This window comes from Bombina bombina, unplaced genomic scaffold (assembly GCF_027579735.1).
Source record: "Bombina bombina isolate aBomBom1 unplaced genomic scaffold, aBomBom1.pri scaffold_712, whole genome shotgun sequence".
NCBI lineage: Eukaryota > Metazoa > Chordata > Amphibia > Anura > Bombinatoridae > Bombina > Bombina bombina.
This window is the reverse complement of record NW_026510729.1, coordinates 108,577-135,987: the sequence shown is the minus strand read 5'-3', so window position 1 is coordinate 135,987 and position 27,411 is coordinate 108,577. Positions and strand designations below refer to the sequence as shown.

General features: G+C 38.1%; 1 protein-coding gene across 1 annotated transcript in view; it reads right to left on the bottom strand.

The window, feature by feature from the left end:
* Positions 1–27,134, bottom strand: part of LOC128643349 (glutamate receptor ionotropic, kainate 4) — a 76,486-nt gene extending 49,352 nt beyond the window's left edge. Inside the window, exons 1-2 of the mRNA XM_053696279.1 lie at positions 27,110–27,134; positions 20,171–20,299 (exon numbers count right to left, since the gene is read on the bottom strand). Of these exons, the coding sequence (XP_053552254.1) occupies positions 20,171–20,299; positions 27,110–27,134 (154 nt within the window). The remainder of the gene's footprint in view (positions 1–20,170; positions 20,300–27,109) is intronic.
* Positions 27,135–27,411: the final 277 nt, after the last annotated feature.

The following is a 27,411-nucleotide window of genomic DNA, read 5'->3' as shown; positions in this document are numbered from 1 at the left end:
AGATTACCCATATGCCTGTTTATTCTGTTATGATACCTGGTCTCTGCTGATCTACCTGGTTACTGACCTTGGCTTGTTTTCTGGCAATGCTAATACACCTCTGTTTAATTCTGATGTTTGGTTCCAGTCCCTCTGCATAGTTTAAGATCATGGCCTATTCATAACTTAGGTCTGCAGAACATCTACTGGACACGTGGTTCCTTCTACTGAACAAGGTAACTCTCAGTTAACCTTACAACTGAGCATATCTATATATGCTCCAGAGCCTGTGCAAAGTATAAACGGTCTCTGAAACAGTAATACAATTTACTAAACCATTTTGGCTAATACACATAATACATGTATTGCAAAAAAAAAAAATCCATTCAGCACTGAAATACACTGATATACGTTTTTTAAAGGGACACTCAATCAAAATTAAACTTTCATTATTCAGATATAGCAGTTATTTTAAACAACTTTCCAATTTACTTCCATTAACTAAATGTGCACAGTCTTTTTATATTTAAACTTTTTGAGTCACCATCTACTACTGAGCATGTGCAAGAATAAGTGTGTATGCATTTGTGAATGTCTGATGGCTGTCACATGGTACGTGTATGCATTTGTGATTGGCTGATGGCTGTCACATGGTATGTGTATGCATTTGTGAATGGCTGATGGCTGTCACATGGTACATGTATGCATTTGTGAATGGCTGATGGCTGTCACATGGTACAGGAGGAGTGAAAAAAGACAGAACTTTTAGAATTGTCAGAAAAAAAATCTACTACTCATTTGAAGTTCAGACTAAGTGCTATTGCATTGTCTTGTTATCTTGTTGATTATGCAAATATACTGTGTTGACTGGTCCTTTAAGACAAAAGAAGGGGTATGGGGAAGCAGAGTTGTTATAGTTACAGGTAATTTCTAATCATTGCTTCCCTTCAATAGGGGTTAGAATAAGTTTATACATTTATAAAAGCCGCTTAGATTATTACCTGTCGTGGAGACTAAACGAACATAACATAACAACTAGCTAAACTAATTGTGAAGAGATATACAATTAAGTATAGAAGGATTAGCCTCATGATAAGAGTATACGTTAACTCAGCAAGACTGATTAGGGATTTTTTAGAAAAATATTATTCCATTGTATTCACACATTTCTATCTTTATTAGGGAATATAGGTCCCAACAAGGAATAATCATTCATACAATAGCTTAAGCTAAGTTAAAAACACTTTAACCAGGGTTGTATTATATATATGTGGCTACCAGGGAGATAATTATAGATAATAAGTATCAGCCAACAGTATGAGTTTAGAAATAAACTAAGCCCCTACAATCCGAGGGCTGACTTAAGCTTATATTCTTATGTATAATACACCTGTAAGGCTGAGATGGTTAACAAAAGTGTTAGAGGTAAACTATTTTTATACTATGGTAAGCAAGTTAAAATAAAAGACAGGGAGAGACAAAGCTGCTCCTTTGTCTGGAGGAATATCCCTTTATGGGATTATAATTTAGGATTCCCAGGACCTTGCAGAAATATATGACTTCCAGGAATCAGAAAATCTATGCTGTTACATTAAGCAAACAAGATTTGGAGTGACATATGCATGCACGTAAGCCCTGCTCTCCTGTTGAGTATGAAATATTGATCAATGTCATGTAGTTACATAATTCTCTGTTATAAAAACAGGAGCCAATTCCAATACCGTTCTCTAGAGCAGTGGATTTTGTGCACTATGTTTTTGGATAGACAAAGAGAAATATTAACATCACTGCACATTTTTTTTGACCTAAACATCAGACTTTAACACTTAAAACTTGTAAAATATCTAAATGCAATATACAAGATGACACTTTTCTCTTTGTTGTTATTGTTGATAGCACAGTAGATGTGCACTGTAACCTGCAGTGGTGTTTGAAAAGCTATTATAAAGCTATTAGATAAACTGATCTAGTCCTCACTGTGACGTTATATATCAGAGCGTTAGAAGATTTATTGACCTAATCCCAGCAAGGCTTCTGACATCAGAGGTCAGTTCAATCTCAACAACATGATTACTTTTTTGTTGTAAAATCAGAGGGTCAAAAGTTCTCTCATGTTTTCTATAGTCTCTCAATTTTGTATCACTTCTGTTTTTAGACGGCAACTTCAAGGGTTTTACGTGTCAAGATAATGTTATTACGTTGATGATAGAATATGTGGCATCTATAGTTGTAGTGTATGAAGATATTTAAGTGTATAGCTTAGCGGTAATGACATTCTCTTTAAGGAAAGTGATTCAGGGTGTCAGCCGCCTCCTTAAGATTCAATAGTTTTCATTTAGGAGGAAATTCAATTCAGTGACATTTGGAAAACTGTTGAAGATACAATCCAGCTCAAGAGAGATATTGATGAAACCCTGCTACTGCATTTGCCCATTTCCTTAGCAGCTACATACTTTGCTGCGTTTTTGTTTGTTTGTTTTTTTAAAGAGAACAACGCAGGAAATGCTCCACCGTTCTTGATACCATCTGTATATTTTCTGCATTTGGCAAACTGACCAAATGAATCATCCTTGTGGCTAATTTAAGGAAGAAGTAAAGTAAAAGAATATTGTATTACATAGAGCAATAACATTTATTTCTGTTATTAAATTTGCTTTGTTCACTTGGTCTCTTTTGTTGAAGAGTAAACCTAGGTAGACTCAGGAACATGCACCTATTTTTATAACTCTACGGCAGTAGTGTTGGTAGCAATGTAATACATTGTTGTAAACACTGCTGCCATAGAATGTTAGACAAATGCTCACTGCTGAGCCTATCTAGGTTTAACCCCTTAATGACCACAGCACTTTTCCATTTTCTGTCCGTTTGGGACCAAGGCTATTTTTATATTTTTGCAGTGTTTGTGTTTAGCTGTAATTTTCCTCTTACTCGTTTACTGTACCCACACATATTATATACAGTTCTTCTCGCCATTAAATGGACTTTCTAAAGATACCATTATTTTCATCATATCTTATCATTTACTATAAAAAAATTATAAAATATGAGGAAAAATTGAAAAAAAAAACCCCCACTTTTTCTAGCTTTGACCCCCAAAATCTGTTACACATCTACAACCACCAAAAAACACCCATGCTAAATAGTTTCTAAATTTTGTCCTGAGTTTAGAAATACCCAATGTTTACATCTTCTATGCTTTTTTTGTAAGTTATAAGGCAATAAATACAAGTAGCACTTTGCTATTTCCAAACCATTATTTTTCAAAATTAGCGCTAGTTACATTAGAACACTGATATCTTTCAGGAATCTCTGAATATTCATTGACATGTATATAATTTTTTTTAGTAGACATCCCAAAGTATTGATCTAGGCCCATTTTGGTATATTTCATGCCACCATTTCACCGCCAAATGCGATCAAATAAAAAAAATCGTTCACTTTTTCACAATTTTTTTTACAAACTTTAGGTTTCTCACTGAAATGATTTACAAACAACTTGTGCAATTATGGCATAAATGGTTGTAAATTCTTCTCTGGGATCCCCTTTGTTCAGAAATAGCAGACTTATATGGCTTTGGTGTTGCTTTTTGGTAATTAGAAGGCCACTAAATGCCACTGCGCACTACACGTGTATTATGCCCAGCAGTGAAGGGGTTAATTAGGGAGCATGTAGGGAGCTTTTTGGGGTAATTTTAGCTTTAGTGTAGTGTAGTAGACAACCCCAAGTATTGATCTAGGCCCATTTTGGTATATTTAATGCCACCATTTCACTGCCAAATGCGATCAAATTAAAAAAAACGTAACATTTTTCACAATTTTAGGTTTCTCACTGAAATCATTTACAAACAGCTTGTGCAATTATGGCACAAATGGTTGTAAATGCTTCTCTGGGATCCCCTTTGTTCAGAAATAGCAGACATATATGGCTTTGGCGTTGCTTTTTGGTATTTAGAAGTCCGCTAAATGCCGCTGCGCATCACACGTGTATTATGGCTAGCAGTGAAGGGGTTAATTAGGTACCTTGTAGGGAGCTTGCAGGGTTAATATTAGATTTAGTGTAGAGCTCAGCCTCCCACCTGAAACATCAGACCCCCTGATCCCTACCAAACAGCTCTCTTCCCTCCCCCACCCCACAATTGTCCCCGCCATCTTAAGTACTGGCAGAAAGTCTGCCAGTACTAAAATAAAAGCTATATATTTTTTTAAGCATATTTACATATGCTGCTGTGTACGATCCCCCCTTAGCCCCCAACCTCACTGATCCCCCCCAAACAGCTCTATAACCCTCCCACTCTAACTTAATGGGCGCCATCTTGGGTACTGGCAGCTGTCTGCCAGTACCCAGTTTAGAAGAAAAAATGTTTTTTTTTTTTTACATTTGTTAAACGTTTCTGTAGTGTAGCTTCCCCCCGCACAAAACCAACCCCCCACCCCTCCACGATCACTTTTTGTGCTTTTGCACAAACAAGATTAGGCCACTTTTATTAAAACATTTTCCGTAGTGTAGCGGTTCCCACCCGCTCCCGCCCCGTGCACGCGCCCGCCCGCCACCCTCCGTGCACGTGCGCGCGTCCGTGCGCGCCCCCCGACGGTTCCGTCCCCCTTGAAGTCACGCGGCACACCGATGGCCGCCCACCCGCCTCCCAAGTCGGCTCCCACCCACCAACGATACCGGCCATCGATGTCCGGTGCAGAGAGGGGCACAGAGTGGCTCTCTCTGCATCGGATGGCCATGTGAGGTTATTGCAGGATGCCTCCATATCGAGGCATCACTGCAATAACCGGAAAGCAGCTGGAAGTGAGCAGGATCGCTTCCAGCTGCTTTCCACACCGAGGACGTGCAGGGTACGTCCTCAGGCGTTAACTGCCTTTTTTTTGAGGACGTACCCTGCACGTCCTCGGTCATAAAGGGGTTAAAGGGACACTCAAGTCAAAATTAAACTTTCATGATTCAGATAGAGCAGCAATTTAAACAACTTTCTAATTTACTTCCATAAACAAAATGTGCACAATGTTTTTATATTTACACCTTTTTAGTCACCAGCTCCTACTGAGCATGTGTAAGAATTCACAGAATATACGTATATGCATTTGTGATTGGCTGATGGCTGTCACATGATAGGAGGGGAAATAGACATAACTGAAAATTGTCAGAAAAAAATCTACTACTCATTTGAAGTTCAGACTAAGTGCTATTTCATTGTATTTTTATGATGCATTTGTTGATTATGCAAATCTACAGAAGTCCCTGTGAGTGACAGAGTGAATGTAAATGGACTTTGACCTAGGGGAGGAAGAGGCCCCTTTTTGGTTGGTGGATTAGAAGGGGTTGGTTCAAGATGAGCCATACTTAAGGGGCTGAGCGGGAAAAGGCAGGAAGTTACTTGTGAATAAACATTGTGGTGACAGCAGCTTCCACACTTGCTCCTTCGTGCTTCTTCCCGCTCAGTCTTGGGTATGGCTCAGCTTGACGCCTTGCTTGCTCAATTGAGGGACGCTGCAGAGACAAGGGGTCCTACCTGGTTGCTAGATCCTAGTGTTGACGGTGGTGAGGAACAGGTGGCGGTGAGGTCCCGGCCTGTCCGCCGCTCAAAGCCTCCATCTCGCCTCAGTCCAGATAGTGGGAGGAGTTCCGGTGTCCGTAGAAGAAGCAGTCCTAGTCTGGGAGCCAGGAAGACGTCAAAGAAGGTGGCAGCTATCATTTACGTGGCTCAGGAGGCCCCAGCAGCTACGCAGAGGGACCCAGAGTCCTGCCCCAGCTAAGCCAGTAGGAGTCTGGTGCCGGGTAAGATGGGGGTGCACGGCCTGTGGGGGCCTGGAGGCGGATCACAGCAGCATGGCAGGTGTCACGGCCCAAGGGGACCTGGGGTGGTAAGGGGCAGTGGCGGTAGAGGGGGGGAAGGCTCCAGGGGGGCGGGTAATTTCATACGGCTGGGGATGACAGCCTGGGGGGGGTGCCGCATGTGGAAGCTCAGGCTATAGTGATGGGAGTCGATATTGCCAGGGGTAATAGGGCAAATTTTGATACTGTGGTCTCTCAGGGAGTATATGTAGTTGGTGGGTCGATAGCAGAGGGGATACTCCTGAGTCACAGGGGGTCTTTGAGGCCTGGGACGACCTTGAGGACCTCACCCTTTGCTTGGATTCCTCAGAGGAGGATAAGGTCCTGCCCACCACTCCAAGGGGGGGGGTTCAAAGTCGGTCTATGCTCCCAGTAGTGTCTAGGGGGGCTTCTCAGCAGTTGGGGGTCATGGTAGGGTGTTGCGTAGGGCTGTCCCTGTCAGGGATGCTGGGACTGAGCCTAACAATGTTTCTTTAACAGATTTTGGGGATGTGGTGTCATGACCTGGGACTTCTAGCCTGCTTGCTGTTTGGGGTGACAGCCTGGGAGGGGATACCTATGGCCTGCAGGATTCATGGACCGAGACCATCAGGCTGGATTTGGAGGACAGCGTTCCATTTGAGGAACATGCTTAAGTAATGGACATGAGGGAGTCGGTGAGTATGTCCAAGGGCTTCGGCCATGGCCAGAGGGGGGAAGTGGGGAGGGGTAATTATTCTGTGTCTAGAGGGACTACTGGAGTTGTAAGACAGCCGTATAGGCTGGTGGAGAGGTGGGTTGCCTCCTGGGGGCAGGCAGCACTGGAAGTACAGGGCGGAGGATCTGGGTCAGGGCGGCGCCGAGGCTACGGCTCCTAAGAGAGGAAGGGGGGGGAGTTTCGGCTGGTGCCCTGGGCCTTTCCACTGCGCAGAGAGGTGCTTGGATGTGGGCGCCGGTGGGAGGCTTGTCACATGTGTCTTTTTTACAGGCTGCAGGACACAAAGAAGAGCATCAGGTGGCTGCTACGGAACCTGGTTCAAGAACAGGTACTGGCGGGGCTGCTATGGTGGGTCAGTGTGTTGGGGTGAACACGGGAGTGAATGTATGTAAGGAATCTGTTGCTGTCCCTGTGGTAGCAGGGTTACATGACTTTCTGGCTAGGCTAGAGGGTTCGGGGTCGCAGGGCTCTGGGGTGGTGGCTAGTGCGTGGGTACCACGGGTGGCATCTGTAGTCAGTACCATCACAGGGGGGTCGCCATTGGTTGGGTCAGATCTCATTGCGGCGGTTGGCCCCCAGGGCCAGTCTGCTACAGTGGTCCCCCTGCTGATGTCAACGCATTAGGGAAGGGGTCAGGGGGTCCAGAGCTTAATATTGCGGACACCGCCTTGTTGCGGTCCTGTCTTTGTTCCATCTGCCCTTTGGGCATGCATCTTACGGCAGACTTGAGGGAAAAAGATATGGAAGAGGGACTTCATTGAGTTGTTTTTCCTTTTACCGTTTGACCAATCTTTCGAAATCCCTGAGGATTCCAAGAAGGATGCGTCCAAAACGGAGGAAGAGGAGAGAAAGAAGTGCTATAGGAAGATACCAAAAACTTTCTTTGGATGAGGTCGCTGCCGTGCAGCAAATGTATGGGGGTGTGGCTTGGTGGGCGTATGATGAGCAGTTTCATCAGCTCTTGTCTGTTAAGCCAGAGATGCGATGGGATGACCAGGCTATGGGCTTATGGCTCAAGGTCATGACCCCGCTCAGATCATCACAGCCCTTTTGCGCGGGAGCCGGCGGTTCCCCTCAGAGAGGACCGTCGGAATCTGTCAAAAAAGGTTTCTGCTTTGCCTTTAATGAGAAGGTGTGTAAATTGGGCTTATCATGCAAATTTCGGCATGAGTGTTCAGGGTGTGGGGGTTTCCACCCCTTCTCAAAGTGCTTCCGAAAAGCAAGGGGACAAGGGGACTAATTCCGGTGAGCAGGATGGCATCCTGGCTTGCATGGTACGCTAAGCATAAGGGTTGCAAGAAGAAGGCTTTGTTGTTGTGGCATGGGTTTGAATTTGGCTTTCGAATCCCTTTTCTACGGCGGGGGAGGGCTGTTAAATTCATGAGTAACTTAAAATTGTCTATGGAATAGCCGGAGGGGGTGCGGGACAAATGGGATAAGGAGATTGCGTTGGGGCGTATGGCTGGTCCATTTGGGGCTCCTCCGATTCCACAGTTGCGCATTTCACCACTCGGGGTGGTCCCTAAGAAGGACCTGGGGAAGTTCAGGATGATACATCACCTGTCCTTCCTTAAAGGGGGTTCCGTGAATGACGGTATTCCGGAGGAGCTGGCTTCTGTATCATATACATCTTTTGATCTGGCTGTCAAGCTCGTGAAGGAGGCTGGTCCTTTGGAGTTGTTGGCCAAGATTGATATAGAGGCGGCCTTCCGGTTGTTACCGGTTCATCCATCCTCTCATTACCTCCTGGGTTGTTGTTTAAAACGGTGCCTATTACGTGGATCTCTGCCTCCCCATGGGGTATTCCATTCCATGCTCCTTGTTCGAGTGCTTTAGCACTTTCCTCGATTGGGTGGTGACGGTCTGGTCGGGTTTTTCATAAGTGGTGAACTACCTAGATGACTTTTTTTTGTGGGCCTGGCCGGATCGGAGGTTTGTGGGGGGGGCTGAGGGACTGTTTTTATCTAGTGGGGTTGAAAGAGGATTTGGTGATTGACAAGAATTAATGTTGAAACGCGTTGCTCTTGTTAAAACTCTGCATACGGAGTCTATTCTATCTTCCGCATAGAGCTACTTTACCACTGCTTCACGGCGCTCCTGAATTTTAGCTACGGCACCTCTGACTGTCCGGGCTGATTGTATATTAGCCGGTCAGTTCAGGGGTTATTCAGCTAGCAGCCGTATTGTGGCTTGAGCTCCAGGATTGTGGATTAGCTACAGAATATATTGCCTATTATTTTGTTATTTAACTTACGTACTCTAGCAACAGAGTCACATTATTTCCTGCTCAGTATTGTTTATTCACCTGTGGAGAGATTTTGGGACATCAAAAGGAATAATACGGCACTCTATTGGGCAATATCTTCGCAGATTTCAGCTATCTGACACTGTGAGTACAGAGTGATTATATAATACACGGCTTTTTATACTGCCCTAAGAAGATTCTCTCTTTGTCACCAGGAGTTTACCGCTCACACGGACCATAAGCATACACAAACTCAGCATTTAAAAGACTTTTTTAGGATCTTTGGCTTTTGATGATTGTTTATCTATTCTCTGACATTTTATTCAGTGATTTATTTGTAATTTATCCACTATTTTATTGTCAAATTTTGTGAATTTTATTGTTATTTTATTTTATATTTTTCACAAGGTCGACCTTATTATATTTATTTCTATTAAATGTTTATCTAAAATATTAAATGTTTATGTATTGCAAATGAAATTGTAATGTTTTATGTATTTTAAATGGAAAATTTGTTTCTAGGTTAATTTATCAGATTACATCATTTCTTGTTGTTGCTTCTCTCTTATTTAAAATATATTGGTGCATAGCTAGGATATATAGATTGTAGTAGTGATTGGCATTTGTGCTTAATCTTCTGCGCTTGCTAACTGATACATCTATCAGTTCCTTAAGCATTTTTGCACTTTCTTCAACTATCCAATACAGCTACACTTTAGCCCTTTTGTGCGCTCCTTTTGTTATTCTGTATTTGAAAGTATGCATAACAAAACAAATGTAAAATATAATAACACAAAATATTTTGTAATATTAAATGTAAAATTAAGGCTTATTATTAAAATAGTTTCAATATTTATATAAAGGAATATACAGGTATATATATATAATTATTGGCTTCTCTGTTAAGCTTTTGTAATTTACTGTTTATATTAGTTAATCAATTGTGAACATGATAGACAGAGTAAATGGGCAAAAATGCTGTAAGTAACAGATTTGCTTTTTGCAGGGGGAATCACAGACCTTCACAGAAGCAAAGAAAAACTCCCCAAAAACAGGTGAAAACAAGAATACATCATCATGACAAATTAATTCATGACTGCCTAATGTTTTTGAATATATATATATCTTACACAACCTTAGCACTCCCTGTAAGGTAACAATGGCCGGTGCAGAGTCTTCCTTGATAAAGGTCCGAGGTGGAGGACCGAAACGTTGGATGTTTTTGGGTGTGAAGTGTACCACAATACGTGAATAAAGTGGTAACATCCTTATTGAAGAAACCGGGTGCAAGTTTTTTCTTTGGAGTATTTATATAAGGTTTGTTTGAATGCAAGTTTCTTTTGTAACTAACCACTCATATAAATTCATGACAGTTAATGCATTCATATTGCTGAGTATTTATTTTTTTTAAACAATAAAAATTCTGGTGTTAACTGTCCCTTTAAAACAATATTATACATTGTGCAAAACCTGATGCTATATAGTGCACAAAAGTATATAACATTGTTAAAAGCATTTTTGAATTCTACTGTAATTTAGTGCTCCAGACACGTGCTTACTTCTGAGCCTACCTAGGTATGCTCTTCAAGAATGGATTCCAAGAGTACAAAGTTAAAAAATAAATAACTTTCCTGTTTGCTTTTTCTGAACCATGAAGAAAATAAGTTTTCTATACTTTTAACATTGAATAAAAGCCCTGTGAACATTTAAAACTTACCACTTAAAATGTACAAAACAGATATTATATTGGTTGAGGCTTTTAATAAAAAAAGTCCTAAAATCTTGTGAAAATGTGACTGAAAGGTCCCCCTGATGGATAATACCAGAATGATCTCAATGTAAAGAATAGGTGGAGCAAACTCACTGTGAAGCTTGTGGAAAACCACATAACTGTTCTTTTTAATGATTTTACAATTGATTATAATAGGTTTTATTATAAAACACCAAGACAAGTCATGCAAGGCGCTTTGCACGACTATTCAAATGGACTGGAACAGACCTCGACATCATCGACATGTAGCAATTAATGAAATGGCACCAAACTCAATATATGAAGGAAGTCACTTGTACATAAATGTTAATTAAAGGAAAATCTTTAAGAAAAAAGTTCTATATCCATATGAAATCAGTATCAGCTGTGTATAATTAAAGGAAGACTAAAGTCAGAATGAAAGTTTTATGATTCAGCATGAAAAGTTCCAATATACTTCTATTATCAAAGCATTCACAATCCTACTGAGCATGTGCAAAAGTGCACATAATATACATACATGCATTTTGTGATTGGCTAATAACTGTCACATGATACAGGGGAGGCAAAATTGGATTAACTTTGAAGATTGCTCGAAAATATTCTACTGCTCATTCAAATTCAAAGTAAGTACTATTGCATATTTGTAAATGATTAACCCCTTAAGGACCACAGCACTTTTCCATTTTCTGACCGTTTGGGACAAAGGCTATTTTTACATTTCTGCAGTGTTTGTGTTTAGCTTTAATTTTCCTCTTACTCATTTACTGTACCCACACATATTATATACCGTTTTTCTCGCCATTAAATGGACTTTCTAAAGATACCATTATTTTCATCATATCTTATAATTTACTATAAAACATTTTATAAAATATGATTAAAAAATAGAAAAAAACACACTATTTCTAATTTTGACCCCCAAAATCTGTTACACATCTACAACCACCAAAAAACACCCATGCTAAATAGTTTCTAAATTTTGTCCTGAGTTTAGAAATACTCGGGCCTCGATCCGATATGCAGCTTCGCCCGCAAAAGCCGGCGACGCTGAATTTTGCGTGGGTTTAGTATCCTATATACGGCGTAACATAGAATTTACGCTCGTATATTTTTGCCTTCGGCCGTAGTTTTTTGGCCCATAGGCAGGTATACCAAACCCGCGCAGTTTGGTATCCAATATATAGCGTAAGGACTTACGTGGCGAAAATGGACAAATCTTACTCCATTTTCACCTCGCCACAAAATGCACCCGTAGTAAGCCTTACGCTGTCTATTGGAGCCCCGTAACTCCCTAAACTGGCTGCTAAATAAAACCTAACACCTAACGCATGCGCAATGTCTATCTACCTGTCAACCACAAACTGCTAAATAAAACCTAACACCTAACGCGATCCCCCGCCGCAATCCCTAATAAAGTATTTAACCCCTAAACCGCCGCTCCCGGACCCTGCCGCCACCTACATTAAAAGTATAACCCCCTAATGTGATCCCCTACATCGTTGCCAGCTACATTACATTCCCCCTAATGTGAGCCCCTTACACCACCGCCAGCTACATTAAACTACCGCCTAATGTGAGCTCCTACCCCGTCGCCAGCTATATTAAATGTATTAACTCCTAATCTAATCCCCCTACACCGCCGCCAGCTATATTAAATGTATTAACCCCTAATTTAATCCCCCTACACCGCCGCCAGCTATATTAAATGTATTAACCCCTAATTTAATCCCCCTACACCGCCGCCAGCTATATTAAATGTATTAACCCCTAATTTAATCCCCCTACACCGCCGCCAGCTATATTAAATGTATTAACCCCTAATCTAATCCCCCTACACCGCCGCCACCTATATTAAATACATTAACCCCTAATCTAATCCCCCTAAAGTAATTACCTCTATTACCAGCCCTTAAAAGGGCCTTTTGCATGACATTGCCCCAAAGTAACAGCTCTATTGCCAGCCCTTAAAAGGGCTTTTTGCGGGGCATTTCCCCAAAGAAATCAGCTCTTTTACCAGCCCTTAAAAGGGCTTTTTGTGGGGCATTGTCACAAAGAAATCAGCTCTTTTGCATCTAAGCTAAATCCCCCTACACCGCCGCCACCTATAATAAATGTATTAACCCCTAATCTAATCCCCCTACACCGCCGCCACCTATAATAAATGTATTACCCCCTAATCTAATCCCCCTACACCGCCGCCACCTATATTAAATAGATTAACCCCTAATTTAATCCCCCTACACCGCCGCCAGCTATATTAACTATATTAACCCTAATATAATTAGGGTTAATATAGTTAATATAGTTATTATATTATATATATTAACTATATTAACCCTAATTATATTAGGGTTAATATAGTTAATATTGTTATTATATTATATATATTAACTATATTAACCCTAATTAACCCTAATTATATTAGGTTTAATATAGTTAATATCGTTATTATATTATATATATATTAAGTATAATAACCCTATCTAACTCTAACATCCCTAACTAAATTCTTATTAAAATAAATCTAATTAATATTAATATTATTAATAAATAAATCTAAATTCTTACCTATAAAATAAACCCTAAGATAGCTACAATATAATTAATAATTACATTGTAGCAATTTTAGGGTTTATATTTATTTTACAGGTAACTTGGTATTTATTTTAACTAGGTACAATAGCTATTAAATAGTTATTAACTATTTAATAGCTACCTAGTTAAAATAATTACCAATTTACCTGTAAAATAAATCCTAACCTAAGTTACAAATACACCTACACTATCAATAAATTAAATAAACTATAAATATCTAAACTAAAATACAATTAAATAAACTAAACTAAATTACAAACAAAAAACCCCACTAAATTACAAAAAATAAAAAAAATTACAAGATTTTTAAGCTAATTACACCTATTCTAAGCCCCATAATAAAATAATAAAGCCCCCCAAAATAAAAAAAATTCCCTACCCTATTCTAAATTAAAAAAGTTAACAGCTCTATTACCTTACCAGCCGTTAAAAGAGCCTTTTGCGGGGCATGCCCCAAAGAAATCAACTCTTTTGCCTCTAAAAAAACCCACAATACCCCCCCAACATTACAACCCACCACACCCACATACCCCTACTCTAACCCAAACCCCCCTTAAATAAACCTAACACTACCCCCTTGAAGATCTCCCTACCTTGTCTTCACCCAGCCGGGCAGAACTCTTCATCCGATCCGGGCGATGTCTTCAATCGAGCGGCAGAGAAGAAGTCTTCCATCCGGGCGATGTCTTCAATCAAGCGGCAGAGAAGAAGTCTTCCATCCGGGCGATGTCTTCAATCAAGGGGCAAAGAAGAGGTCCTCCATCGGGGCAAAGTTTTCTTCCAAGCGGCATCTTCAATCTTCTTTCTTCGCTCCTCCGACGAGGGACATCCATCCGGCACGACGACTTCCCGACGAATGAGGTTCCTTTAAATGACATCATCCAAGATGGCGTCCATCGAATTCCGATTGGCTGATAGGATTCTATCAGCCAATCGGAATTAAGGTAGAAAAATCTGATTGGCTGATTGAATCAGCCAATCAGATTCAAATTCAATCCAATTGGCTGAACCAATCAGCCAATCGTATTGAACTTGAATCTGATTGGCTGATTTGGGGGCTTTTTTATTTTATTAGGGGGCTTAGAATAGGTGTAATTAGCTTAAAATTCTTGTAATCTTTTTTTATTTTTTGTAATTTAGTGGTTTTTTTGTAATTTAGTTTATTTAATTGTATTTTAGTTAAGATATTTGTAGTTTATTTAATTTATTGATAGTGTAGGTGTATTTGTAACTTAGGTTAGGATTTATTTTACAGGTAAATTGGTAATTATTTTAACTAGGTAGTTATTAAATAGTTATTAACTATTTAATAGCTATTGTACCTAGTTAAAATAAAAACCAAGTTACCTGTAAAATAAATATAAACCCTAAAATAGCTACAATGTAATTATTAATTACATTGTAGTTATCTTAGGGTTTATTTTATAGGTAAGTATTTAGATTTAAATAGGAATATTTTAATTAATATTATTAATATTAATTAGATTTATTTTAATAAGAATTTAGTTAGGGATGTTAGAGTTAGATAGGGTTATCATACTTAATATATATATAATATAATAACGATATTAACTATATTAAATAGTTTAGAATAATAGCCCTTTTCAGGGCTATTTGTAGGGTTAGACTTAGGTTTAGTGGTAGGGATAGTTTAGTATTTTAGGGGTTAATTAATTTAATATAGGTGGCGGCGGTGTAGGGGGATTAGATTAGGGGTTAATTATTTAATATAGCTGGCGGCGGGGTAGGGGGATTAGATTAGGGGTTAATTATTTTAATATAGTTGGCGGCGGGGTAGGAGCTCACATTAGGGGGTAGGTAATATAGCTGGCAGCGGTATTGGGGCTCACATTAGGGGGTGGTTAATGTAGGTGGCGGCGGTATAGGGGCTCACATTAGGGGGTAGGTAATGTAGCTGGCAGCGGTATAGGGGCTCACATTAGGGGGTAGTTAATGTAGGTGGCGGCGGGGTAGGAACTCATATTAGGGGGTAGTTAATGTAAAAGGTGGGGGGGTCCGGACGTGGCGGTTTAGGGGTTAATAACTTTATTAGGTGGCGGCGGGGGTCCGGGAGCGGCGGTTTAGGGGTTAATGCATTTATTATTAGGAGAGTGAGGGGGGATAGCGGATAGAGGGTTAGACATGTGGGGCTATGTTTGGGAGGCGTGTTAGACAGTACGGGTGATTTCATAACTTAGTCAGTTTTTGTAGGCGCCGGCAGTTTCTAAAGTGCCGTAAGTCATTGGTAACTCCAGAAATTTGTACTTACGCAGATTTCTGGACATCGCTGGTTTATCCGACTTACGGCACCTTAGCATCTGACGGTGCCGTATATTAGATAGCTCGAGTTGCGAGCTGAAACTACGGGAGGCGGGGGTTCCCTCGCTTGCACCGCAAACTACGACCTTTATCGGATCGCGCCCTCTGTGTTTACATGTTCTTTGCTTTTTTTGCAAGTTATAGGGCCATAAATACAAGTAGCACTTTGCTATTTCCAAACCACTTTATTTAAAAATTAGCGCTAGTTACATTGGGACACTGATATCTGTTAGGAATCTCTGAATATCCATTGACATGTATATATATATTTTTTTAGTAGACATCTCAAAGTATTGATCTAGGCCCATTTTGGTATATTTCATGCCACCATTTCACCGCCAATTGCAATCAAATAAAAAAAATCGTTCAGTTTTTCACACATTTTTTAACCAACTTTAGGTTTCTCACTGAAATTATTTACAAACAGCTTGTGCAATTATGGCACAAATGGTTGTAAATGCTTCTCTGGGATCCCCTTTGTTCAGAAATAGCAGACTTATATGGCTTGCTTTGGCGTTGCTTTTTGGTAATTAGAAGGCCGCTAAATGCCGCTGCGCACCACACATGTATTTTTCCCAGCAGTGAAGGGGTTAATTAGGTAGCTTGTAGGGAGCTTGCAGGGATAATTTTAGCTTTAGTGTAGAGATCAGCCTCCCACCTGAAACATCCCACCCCCCGATCCTTCCCAAACAGCTCTATTCCCTCCCCCGCCCCCCCACAATTGACCCCGCCTTAGCAGTCTGCCAGTACTAAAAGAAAAGGTATCTTTTATTTTTTTAACATATTTACATATTCTGCTGTGTAGGATTCCCCCTTAGCCCCCAACCTCCCTGATCCCTCCCCAGAACAGCTCTCTAACCCTCCCCCTCTACCTTATTGTGCGCCATCTTGGGTACTGGCAGCTGTCTGCCAGTACCCAGTTTTTCATCAAACGTTATTTTTGTTTTTTTATATTTTTTTGTAGTGTAGCTTCCCCCCTCAATAAACAACCCCACACCCCTCCCAGATCCCTTAGAACAAAATTTCCTCCCTTCTCTCTCCCACTTTGTGCAAAAAAAGTGTCATAGTGTAGCGGTGTAAATAATTTCAGTGAGAAACCTAAAGTTTGTAAAAAAGTTAGTGAAAAAATGATTTTTTTTTTATTTGATTGCTTTTGGCGGTGAAATGGTGGCATGAAATATACAAAAATGGGCCTAGATCAATACTTTGGGGTGTCTACTTAAAAAATGTATATACTTTATATGTGAAGGGTTATTCAGGGATTCCTGACAGATATCAGTGTTACAATGTAACTAGCGCTAATTTTGAAAAAACATGGTTTGGTAATAGTAAAGTGCTACTTGTATTTATGGCCCTATAACTTACAAAAAAAGCAAAGAACGTGTAAACATTGGGTATTTCTAAACTCAGGACAAAATTTATAAACTATTTAGAATGGGTGTTTTTTTTGGTGGTTGTAGATGTGTAACAGATTTTGGAAGTTAGAAAAAGGTTTTTTTGTTTTCAATTTTTCATCATATTTTATAATTTTTGTATAGTAAATTATAAGATATGATGAAAGTCCATTTAATGGCAAGAAAAACGGTATATAATATGTGTGGGTACAGTAAATGAGTATATAAACGGTATATGATATGTGTGGCTACAGTAAATGAGCATATAAACGGTATATGATATGTGTGGGTACAGTAAATGAGTATATAAACGGTATATGATATGTGTGGGTACAGTGATGAGTATATAAACGGTATATGATATGTGTGGGTACAGTAATGAGTATATAAACGGTATATGATATGTGTGGCTACAGTAAATGAGCATATAAACGGTATATGATATGTGTGGGTACAGTAAATGAGTATATAAACGGTATATGATATGTGTGGGTACAGTGATGAGTATATAAACGGTATATGATATGTGTGGGTACAGTAAATGAGTATATAAACGGTATATAATATGTGTGGGTACAGTAAATGAGCATATAAACGGTATATGATATGTGTGGGTACAGTAAATGAGTATATAAACGGTATATGATATGTGTGGGTACAGTGATGACTATATAAACGGTATATGATATGTGTGGGTACAGTAAATGAGTATATAAACTGTATATAATATGTGTGGGTACAGTAAATGAGTATATAAACTGTATATGATATGTGTGGGTACAGTAAATGAGTATATAAACGGTATATAATATGTGTGGGTACAGTGATGAGTATATAAACGGTATATAATATGTGTGGGTACAGTAATGAGTATATAAACAGTATATAATATGTGTGTGTACAGTAAATGAGTATATAAACAGTATATAATATGTGTGTGTACAGTAATGAGTATATAAACGGTATATGATATGTGTGGGTACAGTAAATGAGTATATAAACGGTATATAATATGTGTGTGTACAGTAAATGAGCATATAAACGGTATATGATATGTGTGGGTACAGTAATGAGTATATAAACTGTATATAATATGTGTGGGTACAGTAATGAGTATATAAACTGTATATGATATGTGTGGGTACAGTGATGAGTATATAAACGGTATATGATATGTGTGGGTACAGTAAATGAGTATATAAACTGTATATAATATGTGTGGGTACAGTAATGAGTATATAAACAGTATATAATATGTGTGTGTACAGTAAATGAGTATATAAACGGTATATAATATGTGTGTGTACAGTAATGAGTATATAAACGGTATATGATATGTGTGGGTACAGTAAATGAGTATATAAACGGTATATGATATGTGTGGGTACAGTAAATGAGTATATAAACTGTATATAATATGTGTATGTACAGTAAATGAGTATATAAACGGTATATAATATGTGTGTGTACAGTAATGAGTATATAAACTGTATATAATATGTGTGGGTACAGTAAATGAGTATATAAACGGTATATAATATGTGTGTGTACAGTAATGAGTATATAAACTGTATATGATATGTGTGGGTACAGTGATGAGTATATAAACGGTATATGATATGTGTGGGTACAGTGATGAGTATATAAACGGTATATAATATGTGTGGGTACAGTAAATGAGTATATAAACTGTATATGATATGTGTGGGTACAGTAATGAGTATATAAACGGTATATAATATGTGTGTGTACAGTAATGAGTATATAAACTGTATATGATATGTGTGGGTACAGTAAATGAGTATATAAACGGTATATAATATGTGTGTGTACAGTAAATGAGTATATAAACGGTATATGATATGTGTGGGTACAGTAAATGAGTATATAAACGGTATATAATATGTGTGTGTACAGTAAATGAGTATATAAACGGTATATAATATGTGTGGGTACAGTAATGAGTATATAAACGGTATATGATATGTGTGTGTACAGTAAATGAGTATATAAACGGTATATAATATGTGTGTGTACAGTAAATGAGTATATAAACGGTATATGATATGTGTGGGTACAGTGATGAGTATATAAACGGTATATAATATGTGTGTGTACAGTAATGAGTATATAAACTGTATATGATATGTGTGGGTACAGTGATGAGTATATAAACGGTATATAATATGTGTGAGTACAGTAATGAGTATATAAACTGTATATAATATGTGTGGGTACAGTAATGAGTATATAAACGGTATATAATATGTGTGTGTACAGTAAATGAGTATATAAACGGTATATGATATGTGTGTGTACAGTAAATGAGTATATAAACGGTATATAATATGTGTGTGTACAGTAAATGAGTATATAAACGGTATATAATATGTGTGTGTACAGTAAATGAGTATATAAACGGTATATAATATGTGTGGGTACAGTAATGAGTATATAAACGGTATATAATATGTGTGTGTACAGTAAATGAGTATATAAACAGTATATGATATGTGTGGGTACAGTAAATGAGTATATAAACGGTATATAATATGTGTGTGTACAGTAAATGAGTATATAAACGGTATATAATATGTGTGGGTACAGTAATGAGTATATAAACGGTATATGATATGTGTGGGTACAGTAAATGAGTAAGAGGAAAATTACAGCTAAGCACAAACATCGCAGAAATGTAAAAATAGCCCTGGTTCTTAAAGGGACACTGAACCCAAATTTATTCTTTTGTAATTCAGATAGAGCATGCAATTTTAAGCAACTTTCTAATTTACTCCTATTATCAAATGTTCTTTGTTCTCTTGCTATCTTTATTTGAAAAAGAAGGCATCTAAGCCTCTTTTTTGTTTTAGGACCCTAGACAGCACTTGTTTTATTGGTGGGTGAATTTATCCACCAATCAGCAAGAACAACCCAGGTTGTTCACCAAAAATGGGCTAGCATCTAAACTTACATTCTTGTATTTCAAATAAAGATACCAAGAGAATGAAGAAAATGTAATAATAGGAGTAAATTAGAAAGTTGCTTAAAGAAAAAATTTGGGCTCAGTGTCCCTGTAAGGGTAAGACATTTCAACTTTTTACTTTCAACTTGTAATATAAGCACTACCCGACTTGTACAAAAAGTTAACTTCTAGCAAAGTTAGCGTTCGAGCATGAGCTCTAAATAGCGCGCCACTTGTAAGCTAGCCAAAAGTAAGGCCTACTCTTGAGAGTTAGCAGAAAGGAAAGTGATATAAAATGACAGCTGAAATGTGCAGGAGAAAAAAAGCACCATTTAAATCAGGTAAGGAATTTGGTGTTAACCTGGAAAGAATATTGTATTTTACCTTTGGCTCGATGGTCTTCCTCCTTTGGACATTTTCCTCCATCCCACCATTTCCGCTTGAGATCTTCCAGCCGATTGTTCTCTTGCAGCTGAAGTATGGCCAGATCAAACTCATCACGGAAAACAGAGCCTACACCATACACAATTGTGCAAGAAAGTCACGTTTAGTAATCACAATTATTAAATGATAATGCACCATAATTAAAGGGACAAGAAGCCCAATTGTTTTCTTTCACAATTAAAGGGACACTAACGCCAAAATTTTTTCCATGATTCAGATAGCGCATGCAATTTTAAACAACTTTCTAATTGACTCCTATTATCAATTTTTATTTGTTCTCTTGTTATCTTGATTTGAAAAACCAGTAATGAAAGGTTAGGAGCCGGCCCATTTTTAGTTCAGCACCTTGGTAGAGCTTGCTGATTGGTTTGCTACATTTAGCCACAAATCAGCAAGTGCTACCCAGGTGCTGAACTAAAAATGGGCCGGCTCCTAACCTTTCATTACTGCTTTTTCAAATCAAGATAACATGAGAACAAAGAAAAATTGATAATAGGAGTGGTGAATTAGAAAGGTGCTTAAAATCTCATGCTCTATCTGAATCATGAAAGAAAAAAATTGGGTTTAGTGTCCCTTTAAGATAGAGCAAACAATTTTAAACAACTTCCCAATTCTAGCAGCTAGCTCCTAGTAGTTCATTGCTGATCCTACATAGATATGATTTTAAATTGAGGATACAAAAAGAAAGAAGCATTTTAGATAGTCATTGTACAGTCATTGTACAGTCATTGTACAGTCATTGTGCAGTCATTGTTCAGTCATTGTACAGTCATTGTGCAGTCATTGTACAGTCATTGTACAGTCATTGTGCAGTCATTGTTCAGTCATTGTACAGTCATTGTGCAGTCATTGTACAGTCATTGTACAGTCATTGTTCAGTCATTGTACAGTCATTGTACAGTCATTGTTCAGTCATTGTGCAGTCATTGTTCAGTCATTGTACAGTCATTGTGCAGTCATTGTACAGTCATTGTTCAGTCATTGTACAGTCATTGTTCAGTCATTGTACAGTCATTGTTCAGTCATTGTACAGTCATTGTTCAGTCATTGTTCAGTCATTGTACAGACATTGTTCAGTCATTGTACAGTCATTGTTCAGTCATTGTACAGTCATTGTACAGTCATTGTACAGTCATTGTACAGTCATTTTACAGTCATTGTACAGTCATTGTTCAGTCATTGTACAGTCATTGTACAGTCATTGTGCAGTCATTGTACAGTCATTGTACAGTCATTGTACAGTCATTGTTCAGTCATTGTTCAGTCATTGTACAGTCATTGTTCAGTCATTGTACAGTCATTGTTCAGTCATTGTACAGTCATTGTTCAGTCATTGTACAGTCATTGTACAGTCATTGTACAGTCATTGTTCAGTTATTGTACAGTCATTGTTCAGTCATTGTACAGTCATTGTGCAGTCATAGTGCAGTCATTGTACAGTCATTGTTCAGTCATTGTACAGTCATTGTGCAGTCATTGTTCAGTCATTGTACAGTCATTGTGCAGTCATTGTTCAGTCATTGTACAGTCATTGTTCAGTCATTGTACAGTCATTGTACAGTCATTGTACAGTCATTGTGCAGTCATTGTTCAGTCATTGTACAGTCATTGTTCAGTCATTGTACAGTCATTGTACAGTCATTGTTCAGTCATTGTGCAGTCATTGTGCAGTCATTGTTCAGTCATTGTACAGTCATTGTGCAGTCATTGTTCAGTTATTGTACAGTCATTGTTCAGTCATTGTACAGTCATTGTACAGTCATTGTACAGTCATTGTGCAGTCATTGTTCAGTCATTGTACAGTCATTGTTCAGTCATTGTACAGTCATTGTACAGTCATTGTTCAGTCATTGTGCAGTCATTGTTCAGTCATTGTGCAGTCATAGTGCAGTCATTGTACAGTCATTGTTCAGTCATTGTACAGTCATTGTGCAGTCATTGTTCAGTCATTGTACAGTCATTGTGCAGTCATTGTTCAGTTATTGTACAGTCATTGTTCAGTCATTGTACAGTCATTGTACAGTCATTGTACAGTCATTGTGCAGTCATTGTTCAGTCATTGTACAGTCATTGTTCAGTCATTGTACAGTCATTGTACAGTCATTGTTCAGTCATTGTGCAGTCATTGTTCAGTCATTGTACAGTCATTGTACAGTCATTGTTCAGTCATTGTACAGTCATTGTGCAGTCATTGTACAGTCATTGTGCAGTCATAGTACAGTCATTGTACAGTCATTGTTCAGTCATTGTTCAGTCATTGTTCAGTCATTGTACAGTCATTGTGCAGTCATTGTACAGTCATTGTACAGTCATTGTTCAGTCATTGTACAGTCATTGTTCAGTCATTGTACAGTCATTGTTCAGTCATTGTACAGTCATTGTGCAGTCATTGTACAGTCATTGTGCAGTCATAGTACAGTCATTGTACAGTCATTGTTCAGTCATTGTTCAGTCATTGTACAGTCATTGTGCAGTCATTGTACAGTCATTGTACAGTCATTGTGCAGTCATTGTACAGTCATTGTTCAGTCATTGTACAGTCATTGTGCAGTCATTGTACAGTCATTGTACAGTCATTGTACAGTCATTGTTCAGTCATTGTACAGTCATTGTTCAGTCATTGTACAGTCATTGTGCAGTCATTGTACAGTCATTGTACAGTCATTGTTCAGTCATTGTTCAGTCATTGTACAGTCATTGTACAGTCATTGTTCAGTCATTGTACAGTCATTGTACAGTCATTGTACAGTCATTGTACAGTTATTGTACAGTCATTGTGCAGTCATAGTACAGTCATTGTACAGTCATTGTTCAGTCATTGTACAGTCATTGTTCAGCTCATTGTACAGTCATTGTTCAGTCATTGTTCAGTCATTGTACAGACATTGTTCAGTCATTGTACAGTCATTGTTCAGTCATTGTACAGTCATTGTTCAGTCATTGTACAGTCATTGTTCAGTCATTGTGCAGTCATTGTTCAGTCATTGTACAGTCATTGTGCAGTCATTGTTCAGTCATTGTACAGTCATTGTTCAGTCATTGTACAGTCATTGTACAGTCATTGTACAGTCATTGTGCAGTCATTGTTCAGTCATTGTACAGTCATTGTTCAGTCATTGTACAGTCATTGTACAGTCATTGTTCATTCATTGTGCAGTCATTGTTCAGTCATTGTGCAGTCATAGTGCAGTCATTGTACAGTCATTGTTCAGTCATTGTACAGTCATTGTGCAGTCATTGTTCAGTCATTGTACAGTCATTGTGCAGTCATTGTTCAGTTATTGTACAGTCATTGTTCAGTCATTGTACAGTCATTGTACAGTCATTGTACAGTCATTGTGCAGTCATTGTTCAGTCATTGTACAGTCATTGTACAGTCATTGTACAGTCATTGTACAGTCATTGTACAGTCATTGTACAGTCATTGTGCAGTCATTGTTCAGTCATTGTACAGTCATTGTACAGTCATTGTACAGTCATTGTTCAGTCATTGTGCAGTCATTGTTCAGTCATTGTACAGTCATTGTACAGTCATTGTTCAGTCATTGTACAGTCATTGTGCAGTCATTGTACAGTCATTGTGCAGTCATAGTACAGTCATTGTACAGTCATTGTTCAGTCATTGTTCAGTCATTGTACAGTCATTGTGCAGTCATTGTACAGTCATTGTACAGTCATTGTGCAGTCATTGTACAGTCATTGTTCAGTCATTGTACAGTCATTGTGCAGTCATTGTACAGTCATTGTACAGTCATTGTACAGTCATTGTTCAGTCATTGTACAGTCATTGTTCAGTCATTGTACAGTCATTGTACAGTCATTGTACAGTCATTGTACAGTCATTGTGCAGTCATTGTTCAGTCATTGTACAGTCATTGTACAGTCATTGTTCAGTCATTGTACAGTCATTGTACAGTCATTGTACAGTCATTGTACAGTTATTGTACAGTCATTGTGCAGTCATAGTACAGTCATTGTACAGTCATTGTTCAGTCATTGTTCAGTCATTGTACAGTCATTGTACAGTCATTGTTCAGTCATTGTGCAGTCATTGTACAGTCATTGTACAGTCATTGTTCAGTCATTGTACAGTCATTGTACAGTCATTGTTCAGTCATTGTACAGTTATTGTGCAGTCATTGTGCAGTCATTGTTCAGTCATTGTACAGTCATTGTACAGTCATTGTACAGTTATTGTACAGTCCATTGTACAGTCATTGTTCAGTCATTGTACAGTCATTGTACAGTCATTGTTCAGTCATTGTACAGTCATTGTACAGTCATTGTTCAGTCATTGTACAGTCATTGTTCAGTCATTGTACAGTCATTGTACAGTCATTGTTCAGTCATTGTACAGTCATTGTTCAGTCATTGTACAGTCATTGTTCAGTCATTGTACAGTCATTGTACAGTCATTGTACAGTTATTGTACAGTCATTGTGCAGTCATAGTACAGTCATTGTTCAGTCATTGTACAGTCATTGTACAGTCATTGTACAGTCATTGTTCAGTCATTGTACAGTCATTGTTCAGTCATTGTTCAGTCATTGTACAGTCATTGTACAGTCATTGTGCAGTCATAGTACAGTCATTGTGCAGTCATTGTACAGTCATTGTACAGTCATTGTACAGTCATTGTTCAGTCATTGTACAGTCATTGTTCAGTCATTGTACAGTCATTGTTCAGTCATTGTTCAGTCATTGTTCAGTCATTGTACAGTCATTGTACAGTCATTGTACAGTCATTGTTCAGTCATTGTACAGTCATTGTGCAGTCATTGTACAGTCATTGTACAGTCATTGTTCAGTCATTGTACAGTCATTGTTCAGTCATTGTACAGTCATTGTACAGTCATTGTACAGTCATTGTACAGTCATTGTACAGTTATTGTACAGTTATTGTACAGTCATTGTGCAGTCATAGTACAGTCATTGTTCAGTCATTGTACAGTCATTGTACAGTAATTGTACAGTCATTGTTCAGTCATTGTACAGTCATTGTTCAGTCATTGTTCAGTCATTGTACAGTCATTGTACAGTCATTGTGCAGTCATAGTACAGTCATTGTGCAGTCATTGTACAGTCATTGTTCAGTCATTGTACAGTCATTGTTCAGTCATTGTACAGTCATTGTTCAGTCATTGTTCAATCATAGTACAGTCATTGTACAGTCATTGTGCAGTCATTGTACAGTCATTGTACAGTCATTGTACAGTCATTGTTCAGTCATTGTACAGTCATTGTTCAGTCATTGTACAGTCATTGTTTAGTCATTGTACAGTCATTGTTCAGTCCATTGTTCAGTCATTGTACAGTCATTGTACAGTCATTGTACAGTAATTGTTCAGTCATTGTACAGTCATTGTACAGTCATTGTTCAGTCATTGTACAGTCATTGTTCAGTCATTGTGCAGTCATTGTTCAGTCATTGTACAGTCATTGTTTAGTCATTGTGCAGTCAGTGTACAGTCATTGTTCAGTCATTGTTTAGTCATTGTACAGTCATTGTTCAGTCATTGTGCAGTCATTGTACAGTCATTGTTTAGTCATTGTGCAGTCAGTGTACAGTCATTGTTCAGTCATTGTTCAGTCATTGTTCAGTCATTGTTTAGTCATTGTACAGTCATTGTTCAGTCATTGTACAGTCATTGTACAGACATTGTACAGTCATTGTTCAGTCATTGTTCAGTCATTGTACAGTCATTGTACAATCATTGTACAGTCATTGTACAATCATTGTACAGTAATTGTTCAATCATTGTACAGTCATTGTACAGTCATTGTTCAGTCATTGAACAGTCATTGTTCAATCATTGTACAGTCATTGTACAGTCATTGTTCAGTCATTGTACAGTCATTGTACAGTCATTGTACAGTAATTGTTCAATCATTGTTCAGTCATTGTACAGTTATTGTTCAGTCATTGTACAGTCATTGTACAGTCATTGTACAGTCATTGTAGTCATTGTTAAGTCATTGTACAGTCATTGTACAGTCATTGTAGTCATTGTTCAGTCATTGTACAGTCATTGTACAGTTATTGTACAGTCATTGTACAATAATTGTTCAATCATTGTTCAGTCATTGTACATTCATTGTTCAGTCATTGTACAGTCATTGTACAGTCATTGTACAGTAATTGTTCAATCATTGTTCAGTCATTGTACAGTTATTGTTCAGTCATTGTACAGTCATTGTACAGTTATTGTACAGTCATTGTAGTCATTGTTAAGTCATTGTACAGTCATTGTACAGTCATTGTAGTCATTGTTCAGTCATTGTGCAGTCATTGTACAGTTATTGTACAGTCATTGTACAATAATTGTTCAATCATTGTTCAGTCATTGTACAGTCATTGTTCAGTCATTGTACACTCATTGTACAGTCATTGTTCAGTCATTGTACAGTCATTGTACAGTTATTGTACAGTCATTGTACAGTAATTGTTCAATCATTGTTCAGTCATTGTACAGTCATTATTCAGTCATTGTTCAGTCATTGTACAGTCATTGTACAGTCATTGTACAGTCATTGTATAGTCATTGTACAGTTATTGTACAGTCATTGTAGTCATTGTACAGTCATTGTACAGTCATTGTATAGTCATTGTTCAGTCATTGTACAGTCATTGTACAGTCATTGTACAGTCATTGTTTCAGTCATTGTTCAGATCATTGTACAATCATTGTACAGTCATTGTTCAGTCATTGTTCAGTCATTGTACAGTCATTGTTCAGTCATTGTACAGTCATTGTACAGTCATTGTACAGTCATTGTACAGTCATTGTTACAGTCATTGTACAGTCATTGTACAGTCATTGTTCAGTCATTGTCAGTCATTGTACAGTCATTGTACAGTCATTGTTCAGTCCATTGTACATTCATTGTCATCATTTACAGTCATTGTGCAGTCATTGTTCAGTCATTGTACAGTCATTGTGCAGTCATTGTTACAGTCATTGTTACAGTCATTGTTCAGTCATTGTACAGTCATTGTACAGTCATTGTACAGTCATTGTTCAGTCATTGTTCAGTCATTGTACAGTCATTGTTCAGTCATTGTACAGTCATTGTACAGTCATTGTTCAGTCATTGTAGCAGTCATTGTTCAGCTCATTGTACAGTCATTGTAGCAGTCATTGTTCAGTCATTGTACAGTCATTGTACAGTCATTGTTCAGT